The sequence below is a fragment of the Oncorhynchus mykiss genome, chromosome 30 (genome assembly GCF_057628025.1).
Source record: "Oncorhynchus mykiss isolate SJ-2025 chromosome 30, ASM5762802v1, whole genome shotgun sequence".
Classification (NCBI taxonomy): Eukaryota; Metazoa; Chordata; class Actinopteri; order Salmoniformes; family Salmonidae; genus Oncorhynchus; species Oncorhynchus mykiss.
In genome coordinates this window covers 40,061,967-40,077,077 of record NC_143051.1, presented here as the reverse complement: position 1 = coordinate 40,077,077, position 15,111 = coordinate 40,061,967, and the positions used below count along the sequence as shown (strand labels likewise).

Sequence of the window (15,111 nt, the reverse complement as noted above, 5' to 3'; positions counted from 1 at the left end):
TAGCTTCTTTGAAATTTTGTGCACAAATGTGCTTTTAGTGAGCATTGCTCCTTTGCCACAAGATATGACACACCTGTTTGGTGGATTATCAAGAAGCTAATTATACAGGTGCAATTCAGTCACACACAATGCCAGATATTTTGAGGGAGTGTGCAATTGGCATGCTGACTGCAGGAATGTCCAGCAGAGTTGTTGCCAGAGAATTGAATGTTAATTTCTCTACCATAAACTGCCTCCGTGGTTTTTGAGAATTTGGCAAGTACTGTTATGGGTGTAAGATGGCACAGTGATGCCATCTGTTGGTAAATGTTCATTACTGCAACTCTTGTGTTTTACCGGGGTGCTTGAGATACCCGGATGTGTTGTGATGTACTGAACAAGACTGGTTACTCGCATCAATGCCTCTGTCTCGTCATTTAGCATTCAAACATGGTGTCAGAAGTGGGATAACTAACCATGCTTTCCGCAAATTAGAGTCACCTGCTCTGGTTTACAAACAAATGCTTATTTGTGTAAAATTTCGCCCGGAATTGGCCTTAAGCTAGAGTGAGTTTGCTAGTTAGCTTCAGTGTTGTTAGCACCGGTTAGACATGGCAGCGAACATTCCCCCTCCCGCCGTTATGAAGTTCAGTGGGGATTGGAGCACGAACTGGGATACGTTTAGAGGTGAATGGGAGGACTATGCGCTAGCAACGGGACTTCTGGAAAAGGAAGATGAGGTAGTGGCTGCCACTTTGAGGACTATAATGGGAACTGAATGCCGACACGTATACAAACACAACCTGAACCTAACAGCAGCACAGCAAGGTAACGCTATAGCTATTCTTGATGCTCTTGAACATTACTTTACGCCAGCAAAGAACGTCATCTACGAGCGTTATGTTTTCGGTCGTTGCAAACAGGAGGACGGGGAGTCCATTGACAGCTTTGTCACTAGGTTAAGGGAAAAGGCAGCTACATGTGACTATGGTGCTTTAAGAGATGAACTGATCAGAGATAAGATTGTGCTTGGCATAACGGATGAGGGCACCCGCAGACGTTTGCTGAGAGAACGTGACCTGACGCTGGCCTTGGCAGTGGAGACATGCCGTGCAGCAGAGCTTACTGATATACGGATGAGGTCCATGGAGCTAGAAAGGCAACATACGGACAATGTAAATGCAACATTCAGGCAGCCAGTAAAGAAATTCCCCTTTGCCACAGCTAATGCTAATACTACAGCCAACTCTGCAGTAGACAACCCCAATACATGCCGATATTGTGGCATTTCTCATGGACGAGGAAAAGAACACTGCCCAGCCTATGGAAAAATATGCAAATCCTGTGGTACAGCTAATCACTTCGCAAGGGTCTGCATGAAAAGCAAGAGAAAGGAGGGTAAAGTGCACTCCATGGAAACAAACACAGATGAAGGGAACGACAGCACAGAGGATGTATATGCTAGCGAGTGCATAGGGGCAGTGAGGGCAAAAGGACAAAAGTGGTTTGTCACTCTGCTACTTAATAATAAACCGCAGCAATGCCAGCTAGATTCAGGGGCCACATGCAACGTTATGAGCCTTAAAGACAAAAGGAGGCTCGCGCCCAGAGACAAACTCACACAGAGTAGCACCAAGCTGAAACTGTATTCAGGCCAGTTCATGACCTCTTTAGGCCTGTTTGTGACAGAGTGTGTTTTACGTGGCCAGAAATACACCCTTGAGTTTGAAATAGTTGAGGCTAGTCAACAGCCATTACTGTCAGGTTCTACATGCGAGCGCCTTGGACTTATTAACTTCACCATCCCAGTTGATCTTAACATTATAGACAAAGTCCAGGCTGGGCCCCTGAGCAAGGAGACACTCCTAAGCAAGTACCATGATGTCTTCAACGCACCGGTCGAGTCAGTTCCTGGGGAAGTCCACTTTGAGTTGGACGCAGAAATCCAGCCTGTCCAGTGTGCACCCCGCAATGTACCAGTGGCCATGAAAGCAGCTACGAAGGCTCAGCTTGACAAATACGAAGCAGATGGCCACATCATATCCGTCACCGAGCCTACGGACTGGATAAGTAATATGGTTATCGTCAAGAAACCAGACAAGCTACGGATATGCATTGATCCTAAACACCTCAACCGGGCTCTGCGACGTTCACATTACATTATGCCCACGTTGGAGGATGTTCTTTACAAGCTCCCAAAGGCCAGAGTCTTCACGCTCGTGGATGCCAGAGATGCCTTTCTGCAGTGCAAGCTCGACGAGCCCAGCAGCTACATGACCACCTTTTGGACACCCTGGGGCAGGAAGAGGTGGTTGAAGCTTCCGTTTGGTGTCTCCGTGGCTCCAGAGGTGTATCAGCGGAAACAGCATGAGCTGTTGATGGGACTTAGTGGCGTGGAACCCATAGCAGATGACATTCTCGTAGTGGGCTGTGGGGACAGTGATGAGGAGGCAGAATGTGACCATGACGCCAAGCTGCTGGCCCTGATGGTCAGATGCAGACAGGTCAAGCTAAGGCTAAGCATAAAAAAGCTTCAGTTTAAAGTGCCAGAGGTCCGCTTTCATGGGCACATCTTGTCCTCCACCGGATTGAAGGCGGATCCTGAAAAAGTGAAGGCTGTCTTGGAAATGCCCCACCCATCTGACGTGAAGGGAGTGCAGCGCTTCGTCGGATTCGTCACCTACCTGGCCAAATTCCTACCGCGGCTCTCTGAAGTGTGTGAGCCACTGAGGAGGCTCATGGACAAGGACACCATCTGGCATTGGCTCCCAAAACATGACGCAGCGGTGAGGGAAATAAAACAACTGGTCACCCAGACACCTGTACTGCGATACTACAATGTGTCAAAACCTGTCACGATTCAGAGTGACTCAAGCCAGTATGGACTTGGCTGTTGCCTCATGCAGGAGGGCCAGCCTGTGGCATTCGCCTCTAGGGCACTCACCCCAACAGAGCAGAACTATGCCCAGATAGAGAAGGAGTGCCTCAGCATTGTGTTTGCATGCCAACGCTTCCACCACTACCTGTACGGGCGCGACAATATTACCGCAGAGACCGATCACAAGCCCCTTATTGCTATATTCAGCAAGCCTCTCCTGAATGCCCCAAAACGACTGCAGAGCATGCTACTGGCCCTACAAAACTACAACCTCAAGGTGGTGTATAAGCCAGGGCCAGAGATGTATGTGAGTGACACGTCTGCAGGGCTACTGCATCAGGCACTCACACACGCTCCATGCATGAACAACACGCAGTGTGCAGCTTGCAAACAGAGCAAGTGGATGTTGAACACATCAACCAGGCTGACTACCTTAATGTTACGGACCAGCGCTTTATACAAATCAGACAGCACACAGACAGGGACGGGCAACTCCAGGCATTGAGGTCTGTGATTCTGATGGGCTGGCCCGACTGCAGGGAAGAAACTGCTTTAGCCGTCAGAGAATATTGGCCAATCAAAGAGGAGCTCAGTGTTCAAAACGGAGTGATATTCAAGAGTCAGAGAGTCGTTATTCCCCGGTCTCTGCGCCCTGAGATGTTGGCACGCGTGCACTCAAGTCACATAGGAGGTGAGGCCTGTTACAGACAAGCACGTGACACACTGTATTGGCCAGGAATGCAGAGTGAAATTAAAGACTATGTCAGTAAATGCACAATCTGCAATGAATATGCCATTGAGCAACAGAGAGAGACGATGATGTCCCACGAGCTACCGATGCGCCCCTGGCAGATAGTAAGTCTAGATCTCTTCCAGCACAGTGGCAAAGACTTTCTGCTGGTAGTCGATCATTACTCAGACTTTTGGGAGATCGACCTCCTCCCCGACCTCTCAGCAGAGACAACGATCAAACGCTGCAAGGCTCAGTTTGCCCGCTATGGCCAGCCAGATAGGGTAATTTCAGACAATGGACCCCAATTCTCAGGAGTTGAGTTCCGAAAATTTGCTGCAGGATGGGAATTCGAGCACGTCACATCATCACCACGACACCCAAAAGCTAATGGGAAGGCAGAGTCCGCAGTAAAAATCGCAAAGAACCTCTGCAAAAAGGCTCTGCGAGAGGGCAAAGATGCCTGGAAAGCAATCCTGCAGTGGCGCAATACCCCGACAGAAGGCATGGACAGCAGCCCGGCACAGCGCCTCATGGCACGGCGCTTAAAAGCAGCTCTGCCAGTAGCCAGCACTCTCCTGGAGCCATGTGTGGTGACAGACGTGCTGGTGAAGCTACGTCACAGAAGACAGGTCTCCAAGTTCATCTACGACAAATCAGCAAAAGACTTACCTGAGCTCAGGGTGGGTGAAACGGTGCGAATGAAGCCACTACCAGGGGACCGGACAGGCCTCTGGAGACTCGGATCCTGTGTACAGAAAGTGGCACCACGCTCCTACTTGGTCGAAGTGAATGGATCACTGTACCGTCGTAACAGGGTTGACCTTCGGATTGCTGAGCCAGCACCTACTCAGAACCCTGATGGTCAAAGGGGTCGCATGACAAAAGACAGAACCCCAGCAAGTCACATGGGGCCTGAGGCACTGGGCGAAGAGCCAGGGGATCACAGGTCGGCCGCTCCCTCGCCCATCAATTCTCCCCTTAGACATTCAGGTGACACGCCTGTGCGGGAACCCGCAGTCCTCGCAGACAAGCCCCCTGTCTTTTCACGATGCGGGCGTCTGTCCCAGCCACCAAAAATACTTAATCTGTAGGTTTCCCATCAGGGATTGTTGACAGAGATAAAAGTGAAGAGAATATCAAAATGTGTTGTTGTTCTGGAAAAAAAAAAAAAAAAAAATACTAAACTGTTCATGTTGGAAATTGTTACTAGGTTTGTTTTGTTAGTGAATTGACACCTCCTGTCCTATTTTATTAAAGGGAATATGTTATGGGTGTAAGATGGCACAGTGATGCCATCTGTTGGTAAATGTTCATTACTGCAACTCTTGTGTTTTACCGGGGTGCTTGAGATACCCGGATGTGTTGTGATGTACTGAGCAAGACTGGTTACTCGCATCAATGCCTCTGTCTCGTCATTTAGCATTCAAACAAGTACGGCCTCACAACCACGCCAGCCCAGGACCTCAACACAAACTGTCAGAAATTTCAGGGAAGCTAATCTGCGCACTCGTCGTCTTCACCTGACTGCAGTTTGGTGTCAACCATGTCAGTTGGCAAATGCTCACCTCCGATGGCCACTGGAGGTGGAGACGTTCTCTTCACGGATGAATCCCAGTTTAAACTATACGAGGCAGATGGTGTGTGGATGAGCGATTTTTTGACGTCAACATGGGGAACAGAGTGCCCCGTGGTGGTGGAGTTATGGTATGGGCAAGCATAAGCTACGGACAACGAACACATTTAATCATTGGCAGTTTGAGCGCACAAAGACATTGTGTCGAGATCCTGAGGCCCACCGTCCCGCCATTCATCCGCCGCCATCACCTCATGTTTCAGCATGATAAAGCAACGCCCCATGTCGCAAGGATCTGTACAAAATTCCTGGAAGCTCAATGTCCCAGTTCTTTCATGGCCTGCATACTCCAGTTGCCCATTGAGCATGTTTGGGATTGACATGTACGAAAACGTGCTCCAGTTGCCGCCAATATCCAGCAACATCGCACAGCCATTGCAGAGTGGGACAACATTCCACAGGCAACAGCCTGATGAACTCTATGGGAAGCTGTGTCACACCAGATACTGGCTGGTTTTCAGATCCACGCCCCTACCTTTTTTATTAAGGTATGTATCCAACACACACATATTGGTATTCCCAGTCGTGAAATCCATAGATTGGGGCCAAATTAATTAATTTATATTCACAGATTGCCTTATATGAACTGGAAAATCTTTGAAATTGTTGCGTTTATATATAAGTTCAGTGTAGATTATTGTAACCCGTCTTGTTTCGAGTGGTACATTGTCATCAATCTTCTAGCCAAGATAAGTGAATTCCAAGGTTTTACCAGTGGTGGACATGGGTATATGTTGCACGGAACATGTCATACACTAAAAGAAAGTGTTCGGGTTTTGTTACTTGTTATGAAAATGTGAATTTAAGTATAGTATTTGTACTCAAATGTTTTGTTCTTCAACCAATTTGAAACAAAAATGAACATGATTTTTATGGGAGGTAGGCTAGCTATAGATTGTCACTCAACTAAGCAGAGGGAGAGTTTTTTTGTTTTCGTCACCTGCTATGAAGTACTGCTGGCGGTGCTTTCACTCTAGTTGTAGCATGAGACGGAGTCTACAACCCACACAAGTGGCTCAGGTAGTGCAGCTAATCCAGGATGGCACATCAATGTGAGCTGTGGCAAGAAGGTTTGCTGTGTCTGTCAGCGTAGAGTGGCTGGAGTGTGTCAGCAGTTCCTGCAAGAGGAAGGCATTGATGCTATGGACTGGCCCGCCCGTTCCCCAGACCTGAATCCAATTGAGCACATCTGGGACATCATGTCTCGCTCCATCCACCAACGCCACGTTGCACCACAGACTTTCCAGGAGTTGGCGGATGCTTTAGTCCAGGTCTGGGAGGAGATCTCTCAGGAGACCATCTGCCACCTCATCAGGAGCATGCCCAAGCGTTGTAGGGAGGTCATACAGGCACGTGGAGGCCACACACACTACTGAGCCTCATTTTGACTTGTTTTAAGGACATTACATCAAAGTTGGATCAGCCTGTAGTGTGGTTTTCCACTTTAATTTTGAGTGTGACTCCAAATCCAGACCTCCATGGGTTGATACACATAAATTATCAATGGAAATCAAATGTGATTTTGTTGTCAGCACATTCAACTATGTAAAGAAAGTATTTAATAAGAATATTTCATTCATTCAGATCTAGGATGTGTTATTTTAGTGTTCCCATTATTTTTTTGAGCAGTGTATATACCGTGCATTCGGAAAGTATTCAGACCCTTTCCACATTTTATCCTTATTTTAAAATGGATTAAATAAAACATTTTCCTCAATCTACACACAATGTTCCATAATGACAGAGCGAAAACAGGTTTTTCACCTGTAGTAAATTCAATTGATTTGACATGATTAGGAAAGGCACACCTGTCTATATAAAGTCCCACAGTTATATAGAGCACAAACCAATGAGGTCGAATAAATTGTCCGTAGAGGTTCGAGACAGGATTGTGTCGAGACACAAATTTGGGGAGGGGTACCAAAACATTTCTGCAGCATGGAAGGTCCCCACGAACACAGTGGCCTCCATTATTCTTAACCACCAAGACTCTTCCTAGAGCTGGCCGTCCGGCCAAACTGAGCAATCACAGGAGAAGGGCTTTGGTCAGGGAGGTGACCAAGAACCTGATGGTCACTGACAAAAGATCCAGAGTTCCTCTGTGGAGATGGAAGGACAACCATCTCTGCAGCACTCAACCAATCAGGCCTTTATGGTAGAGCGACCAGACGGAAGCCACTCCTCAGTGAAAGGCACATAACAGCCCGCTTGGAGTTTGCCTAAAGGCTCCTAACTGGTCTGATGAAATCAAGATTGAACTCTTTGGCCTGAATGCCAAGCGTCAGGTCTGGAGGAAACCTGGCACCATCCCTATGGTGAAGCATGGTGGTGGCAGCATCATGCTGTGGGGTTGTTTTACAGTGGCACGGACTGGGAGACTAGTCAGGATCGAGGGAAAGATGAACATAGCAAAGTACAGAAAGGTCCTTGATGAAAACCTGCTCCAGAACGCTCAGGACCTCAGACTGGGATGAAGGTTCCCCTTCCAACAGGACAATGACCCTAAGCACACAGCCGAGACAACACAGGAGTTGCTTTGGGACAAGTATCAATGTCTAGGGTGGCCCTGTCAGAGTCCAGACTTGAACCCGATCGAACATCTCTGGAGAAACTTGAGAATGTGTGCAGCGAGGCTCCCCATCCAACCTGACAGCTCTTGAGATGATCTGCAGAGAAGAATGCGAGAAACTCCTCATACAGGTGTGCCAAGCTTGTAGCATCATACCCAAGAAGACGCGAGGCTGTAATCACTGCCAAAGGTGCTTCAACAAAGTACTGAGTAAAGAGTCTGAATACTTATGTAAATGTCATTATGGGGTATTGTGTGTAGATTTGAAGGGGAAGAAACTATTCAATTTTAGAATAAGGATGTAACGTAACAAATTCAAGGGGTCTGAATACTTTCCGAATGCACTGTATATACAGTACCAGTCAAGTTTGGACACACCTACTCATTCCAGGGTTTTTCTTTTACTATTTTCTACATTGTAGAATAATAGTGAAGACAAAATATGAAATAACACAAATGGAATAATGTAGTAAACCAAAAAGTGTTAAACAAATCACAATATATTTGATTCTTCAAAGTAGCCACCCTTCGCCCCAGTCTGAGGTCCTGTGTGCTCTGAAGAAGCAAGCAGGTTTTCATCAACGATCTCTGTACTTTGCTCTGTTCATCTTTCCCTTGATCCTGACTAGTCTCCCAGTCCCTGCCGCTAAAAACCGCCACCACCGTGCTTCGCCGTAGGGATGGTGGCAGGGTTCCTTGGCATTCAGTCCGCAGAGTTCAATCTTGGTTTCATAACGCCACAGCATTTTGTTTCTCATGGTCAGTCCTTTAGGTTCCTTTTGGCAAACTCCAAGCAGGCTGTCATGTGCCTTTTACTGAAGAGTGGCTTCCATCTGGCTACTACCATAAAGCCCTGATTGGTGGGGTGCTGCAGAGATGGTTGTCCTTCTGGAAGGTTCTCCCATTTCCACAGAGGAACTCTGGAGCTCTGTCAGTGACCACCGGGTTCTTGGTCACCTCCCTGACCAAGGCTCTACGGAAAATCCATTCGGCCTAATGGCTTGGTTTTTGCTCTGACATGCACTGTCAACTGTGGGACCTTTATATAGACGTGTGTTCCTTTCCAAATCACGTCCAATCAATTTAATTGACCACAGATGGACTCCAAGTTGTAGAAACATTCAAGGATGATCATTGGAAACAGGATGCACCTGAGCTCAATTTCGAGTCTCACAGCAAAGGGTCTGAATACTTATGTAACTAAGGTATGTTTATTTTTTAGATATTAGCAAAAATGTGTGTAGATTGAGGAAAAGTTTTTATTTAATCCATTTTAGAATAAGGCTGTAACATAAAATGTGGAAAAAGGGAAGGGGTCTGAATACTTTCCGAAGGCACTATAGATAAATAATGATTCCGCTTTTATTTTCCATCTGTATTGTGGTCTGTGTGCTGAATTGCCATACATTTTATGTGCCGTTTCAAAATAAATGTGTACGGGAGAACTTTGCTCTATCAAGCCTTTACTTCTGTCCAGTCATTGAAGAAGCTTTATATAACTGTTTAGGGATAGTATTGTATTTTTAATTTAGGCACATTTACAACTACAGTATTTTATACAGATAGATAATCATTCCTCTGTTTATAATTGTGACACATACACAAGTGTCTTGCAAAGAGTGTAGTCCTATATATATCCCACTATTAGATTCTCCCATTTCACATGATGGTTCCATCAAGTCCATCCTTAGGGTCTTTTTTTTCTGGATGTAGCTCCACTGCCTGCCTGCTCTCAGTGGCCTGTCCTTGGGCTGAGGACTCTGAGATGAGCCCCTTCTCTGGATGGTGGACCTCAATGAGGAGCTCGTAGATTAGTGTGCCTACCAGAGCGCCGGCACAAGTGGCCACTAAAGGCACCCACCACCAACCACGTCCCGCCCTGAGAGGGAAAGAAAGAAACAGTAACATCTCTTACCTGCTATCTGTATCAGCGTATACACAATGTCAAAGTACAATACTTTGCGTTCAGCTTAAGATTCTCATGTGAATTTCAAGATCCCTATAAAAATGCCTAACATATTAAAGTACTTGTTTGGTTTACTTAAACAAGGGCATTAAGAGTGTCAAAATATGTAGCAGAACTGACTTACTTAAACACCTCATCCCCCCAGCCAGCAATGTATGTGAACAGTCTAGGCCCAATGTCTCTGGCTGGGTTCAGGGCGTAGCCGCTGTTGGAGCCCATGGAGACTCCGATCACCAACACCACAGCCCCCACCAGCACCGGCTGCAGACCTGCAGGCGCCGGGCTGTTCCTGCTGTCCCCCAGAGCCAGGATACACACCATGAGAGCAGCCGTGCCAACCACCTGGAGGTGGTGAACCGGTTAACCACTACAGAGCAGTGACACCATGATGGCTGAGGCGCCATTCAACCTCTCCCAAATGATTGATAACAAATCAGCCCTTAGTAAAATACCTGATTGAGTCTTCCAGGTACACATACATTTCCAATGTGTTTATGTTAGTTATCCTATATTCATGTAAACCAAGAAGGGGGTTCCGACCTGGTCCATGATGCCCCCCCACAGGCTCAGGTAGTCAGCAGGGTATGTGGAGAAGATGCCTGCTGTGGCTTTGGGACCACTCACGGTCAGGTGACCACCGCTGTACAACTGTATAGCATCTGTGAATGGAAACACGCACAATCATGCTCCAGCCATAACTTTAGATTTTCTAGTATTCAAGGTTGATATTCTACATTTTCCCCTTACCATAGTACTGCAAGGCTACGGTGGCAGCAGCCATAAAGGCCCCCAGAATCTGGAACAAGACGTAGAAAGGCAGGCGTGTCCAAGGATGCCTGCCCAGAAAGCAGAGGCTGAGAGACACTGCAGGGTTCAGGTGAGCACCTTTGAGAGAACAAAACAACCATTATTTGATAATGTATCAACTATTTTATCAAGATATGGCCTCTTTCCTCTCCCTCATCCACATGTATAGATTTACACTCATAGACTTTACCTGACACCCCACGGGAAACATAGACTCCAAAGGTGGTTCCCAGAGCAAAACCCAGATTGATTGACAGGTAGTGACCGTTACTGTTTTCAGATGTTGTTACCTGGGCAACGGAGCCACATCCAAACAGCTGCAGTCACAACAAAACAAGGCCTGTATCAGAGGAGTTACATCCCTAATGCATCGTATCCCCATTTTTTAAAACTACTGCTTGAATTGAGATGTCAAATAATCTCAGAATTTACTGTCATGGGTAATAAATCAGGTAACCAGGAAGGCCTATATCAAATATCAATTGAAAGTGGTTCCCCATTGTCGTTTACTCAAGTAGTGGGGTAACCTCAGAGTACCAACCAAGATTAGGCACGTTTGGCTGACAAGCCAGTCTTTACAGTCCACTGTTCTTAGGAAGTGTATCGCTTTATGATTTTGTTGTGCGCTATAATTTTTTATTGACCCTGGCTTGGGGCATGTTCAATAGGGCAGAACGTTTATAATATTGCAAACCGAAATGTACAAACATTCTCTTTTCCAAATTACTCAAACTCTACTGATTTAGGAATTCCCTCCCACACCTCTCCTTCCACTCATGCTCTCTTTTGCTCTCTCTGAGGTCAAAGTCCTTGGTTAGCCATTGTAACGATCCACCAATAGCACAAATGGGGTTTTGCAAGCACTTACAATTCAAAACAAGATCAGAGCGAGATAGCGTGTGGAATGACTGGAGATTCAAATTAGAATAATAGAAACATTAAATGCCAAAGTTATCCTTAGTTGGATTGCACCTGCGCTGTCCCTTCCACCATTCACTGTACTTTGACAGACCGACCAATGGACAGATGTCTTAAGGAATAAGGCTCAACCTGAAGGATACACACCAACACACATATACAATCCTTGAAATACTACAATCCTCTCCCTCTGCCTAACCTCAACCCTTACAACTGAGGTACTAGAAGGACAAGTCTCTCCAACCATTCCTACAGAGCAGCATGTACTATTCTGCCCAGTATCAGAAAGGCACTCACAATCATGATGTAGACCCCCAGGCACTCAGCCAAACACTCTCTGGCAAGGCTACTCTTGATTCGAAATTTATTTAGCAGTCGGTCCATCCCTGTAGCGTGTTTTGGACACCAAAAAGGAAGCTAATATAATGTCTTCATCAGTAGTACTACGTAACTTGGACAGTGAACTTTTCCTCTCCGGCTGACTATTAACACGTTCACGACTGAGAAGGCTTGCACTCATACCCGCAGTCCTCTACGTCACTTGTTTTATGGCATGACTGAGGCTTGTGTATGTATGTAGATGGGTTATCAATCTGTGGGTCATTCCACGAATAGAGTAGTTTCTTTTTTTAAGTAGGAATTGTGCACCAATATTACATTTGTTTGTTATATTAAATGAAGAGCCCTTTAAAACAACCCCGGTATTTATTTTTTATTTTTTTTGGGTGGGGTCAGCTTTAATATTGGAACTAGATAGAAACCACAATCAATGTAATTGTCTGCATCATTTCCAATATTATATGTTTTGTATAACTATATATTATTTGAAATATATATATTTTTCCTTAACCCTACCACTTTCCCCTAACATTCTATTGGTTGCAAGAATTTTGTATCAAATTTAAGTAGAAAAATGCTACGTTTTGAATCCAGCGTTGTTTTGTGTATCAGTTCTTAAACCATGTGCCTTGGAATTGGTGCATCGAAAATATTTTGCAATCTGTATGGCACAGCTGTAAATTTGCTGATCTAGCTCCAACAGTGCAGTAATATCTAACAATTACCAACAATACACACAACCTAAAAGTAAAATAATGGAACTAAGGAATATATAAATATTAGGATGAGCAATGTCAGTGGCATAGACTAAAATGCAGTATATACATATGAGATGAGTAAAGCAAAAATATATAAACATTGTTAGAATGACTCGTGTTCCATTATTACGTTTCAAGTCTATGTATATGGGGCAGCAGCCTCTAAGGTGCAGGGTTACGTAACTGGGTCAAAGCCGCCTAGTGATGGTTATTTAACAGTCTGATGGCCTTGAGATAGAAGCTATTTTTCAGTCTCCCGGTCCCAGCTTTGATGCACCTGTACTGACCTCGCCTTCTGGATGATAGTGGTGTGAAGAGGCAGTGGCTCGGGTGGTTGTTGTCCTTGATGCTCTTTTTGGCCTTCCTGTGACATCGGATGCTGTAGGTGTTCTGGAGGGCAGGGAGTTTGCCCCGGGTGATGCGTTGGGCAGTGTGATAGATAAATGATATATTTACCTGATTTGTATGACATGAATAATTAACGATTATATACACTTAACTAATAGTGAGACATTTCTCTCCTTCATTCTGAGTGAACTGAGTCTTTTGAAGCTTGGCCTAGCAACTGATTAATGATGGCCAGGTAAAGACCTACAGCTGGCATTCCCTAGATAAGATGAGGTGGGTGTAACCGAGATAAATAGAGCCTGGGGGAGTAGAACATAATACTTATTGTGTCTAATTATCCTGGCATCTGGGAGACAACACCAGAGGCAGATGACAACAGGATGAACCCAAAGTGGCTTATGGTGCCCCCCTATCTATATGGGAAGGGTGGAACATACTTGGTATCAGCTATATAAAATCAGCTATATAAAAAAAAAAAAAACTGTGCATTATCTGTAAAGGCTGCTCAGCCCAACAGTCAAGACTGTTGAGTTGACCGGTTTCATTATTGCAATAATGAATTGATTTTAAATAAAGATGATTGTTTGAAGAAATGACAGTCTCAGTACTGAATTTCCACAAGAGCAGACTGACTCTGTAGTGCCCTGCGGTTACGGGTGGTGCAGTTGCCATACCAGGCGGTGATACAGCCCGACAGGATGCTCTCAATTGTGCATCTGTAAAAGTTTGTGAGGGGTATAGGTGCCAAGCCAAATTTCTTAAGTCTCCTGAGGTTTAAGAGGGGCTTTTGTGCTTTCACCACACTGTCTGTGTGGGTGGACCATTTCAGTTTGTCAGTGATGTGTTTGCCCGGAGGCGTGTGTGGAGGCGTGTGTGGCCACGCAGTAATAGATGAACAGGGAGTACAGCAGGGGGCTGAGCTTAATGATGATCTTGGAGGGTACTATGGTGTTGAATGCTGAGCTATAGTCAATGAACAGCATTTTTACATAGGTATTCCTTTTGTCCAGATGGGATAGGGCAGTGTGCAGTGCGATTGCATCGTCTGTAGATCTTTTGAGAGGGTAAGCAAATTGAAGTGGGTCTAGGGTGTCAGGTAAGATAGAGGTATTATGATCATTAATTAGCCTATCAAAGCACTTCATGATGACAGAAGTGAGTGCTTCGGGGCAATAGTCATTTAGTTTCAGTTACCTTTGCTTTCTTGGGTACAGGAACAATGGTGGCCCTCTTGAAGCATGTGGAAACAGCAGACTGGGATAGGGAGAGATTGAATATGTCCATAAACACTCCAGCCAGCTGGTCTGCCCATGCTCTGACGACGCGGCTAGGGATGCTGTCTGGTCCGGCAGCCTTGCGAGGGCTAACATGCTTACATGTCTTACTCATTTTTGCCACGGAGAAGGAGAGCCCACAGTTCTTGGTAGCGGGCCAGGTCCGTGACACTGTGTTATCCTCAAAGCCGGTGGAAGGGTTTAGCTTGTCCGGAAGCAAGACGACAGTGTCCGCGACATGGCTGGTTTTCCCTTTGTAGTTTGTGATTGTCTGTTGACCCTGCCACATACGTCTCGTGTCGGAGCCATTGAATTGTGACTCCACTTTGTCTCTATACTGACGTTTTGCCTGTTTGCTTGCCTCACGGAAGGAATAACTACACTTTGTATTCAGCCATATTCCCAGTCACCTTGCGGTGGTTCGCACTTTCAGTTTTGCGTGAATGCTGCCATCTATACACGGTTTCTGGTTAGGCTAGGTTTTAATAGTCAGAGTGGGTACAACATCTCCTATACACTTCCTGATAAACTCAGTCACCGTAACAGTGTATTCGTCAATGTTATTCTGAGGCTACCCAGAACATATCCCAGTTCGCGTGATCAAAACAATATTGAAGCGTGCATTCTGATTGGTCAGACCAGCATTAAATAGTCCTTACCACGGGTCATTTCTGTTTGATTTTCTGCCAATAGGAAGAGAGGAGCAAAATGTAGTCGATCTGATATGCCGAAGGGAAGGCGGGGGAGGGTCTTGTAGGCATCCTGGAAGTTGGAGTTGCAGTGGTTGAGTGTTTTAGCAGCGAGAGTACTACAGTCACAATGTGTTGATAAAACTTCGGTAACGTTTTCCTCAAATTTGCTATGTTAAAATCCCTACAATAATCCCTACAATAAATAATAATAATAATC

At 45.6% G+C, this 15,111-nt stretch overlaps 1 protein-coding gene across 6 annotated transcripts; it reads right to left on the bottom strand.

Annotated features, from left to right (window-relative positions):
* Positions 1-9,294: 9,294 nt before the first annotated feature.
* aqp10b (aquaporin 10b) lies at positions 9,295-14,829 on the bottom strand. Of its 6 annotated transcripts, none has more exons than XM_090228310.1 (7): positions 14,123-14,815; positions 12,868-13,036; positions 10,756-10,882; positions 10,506-10,643; positions 10,299-10,417; positions 9,883-10,100; positions 9,295-9,671 (listed from the first exon to the last, which is right to left on the bottom strand). In XM_090228310.1, exons 4-7 carry the CDS (start codon positions 10,537-10,539, stop codon positions 9,452-9,454), a joined length of 591 nt encoding a protein of 196 aa, XP_090084436.1. In that variant the 5' UTR covers positions 10,540-10,643; positions 10,756-10,882; positions 12,868-13,036; positions 14,123-14,815; the 3' UTR covers positions 9,295-9,451. The 6 variants fall into 6 exon arrangements, with proteins under 6 accessions (XP_090084436.1, XP_090084433.1, XP_036827361.1 ...); XM_090228307.1 differs by having other exon boundaries at positions 12,868-12,970; positions 14,123-14,778; XM_036971466.2 differs by lacking the exon at positions 10,756-10,882 and having other exon boundaries at positions 14,123-14,829.
* Between the last annotated feature and the right edge of the window lie 282 nt (positions 14,830-15,111).

Bases quoted from the DNA above. Each gene is read 5' to 3' on its own strand.
- aqp10b (XM_036971466.2), bottom strand. From the start codon at position 14,491: ATGTGGCAGGGTCAACAGACAATCACAAACTACAAAGGGAAAACCAGC. The intron at 13,037-14,122 runs GTAACTGAAACT...CATACAAATCAG, and splicing joins CTGTACCCAAGAAAGCAAAG to GTAAATATATCATTTATCTA. The intron at 10,101-10,298 runs GTCGGAACCCCC...CACCACCTCCAG, and splicing joins GGGGGGGCATCATGGACCAG to GTGGTTGGCACGGCTGCTCT.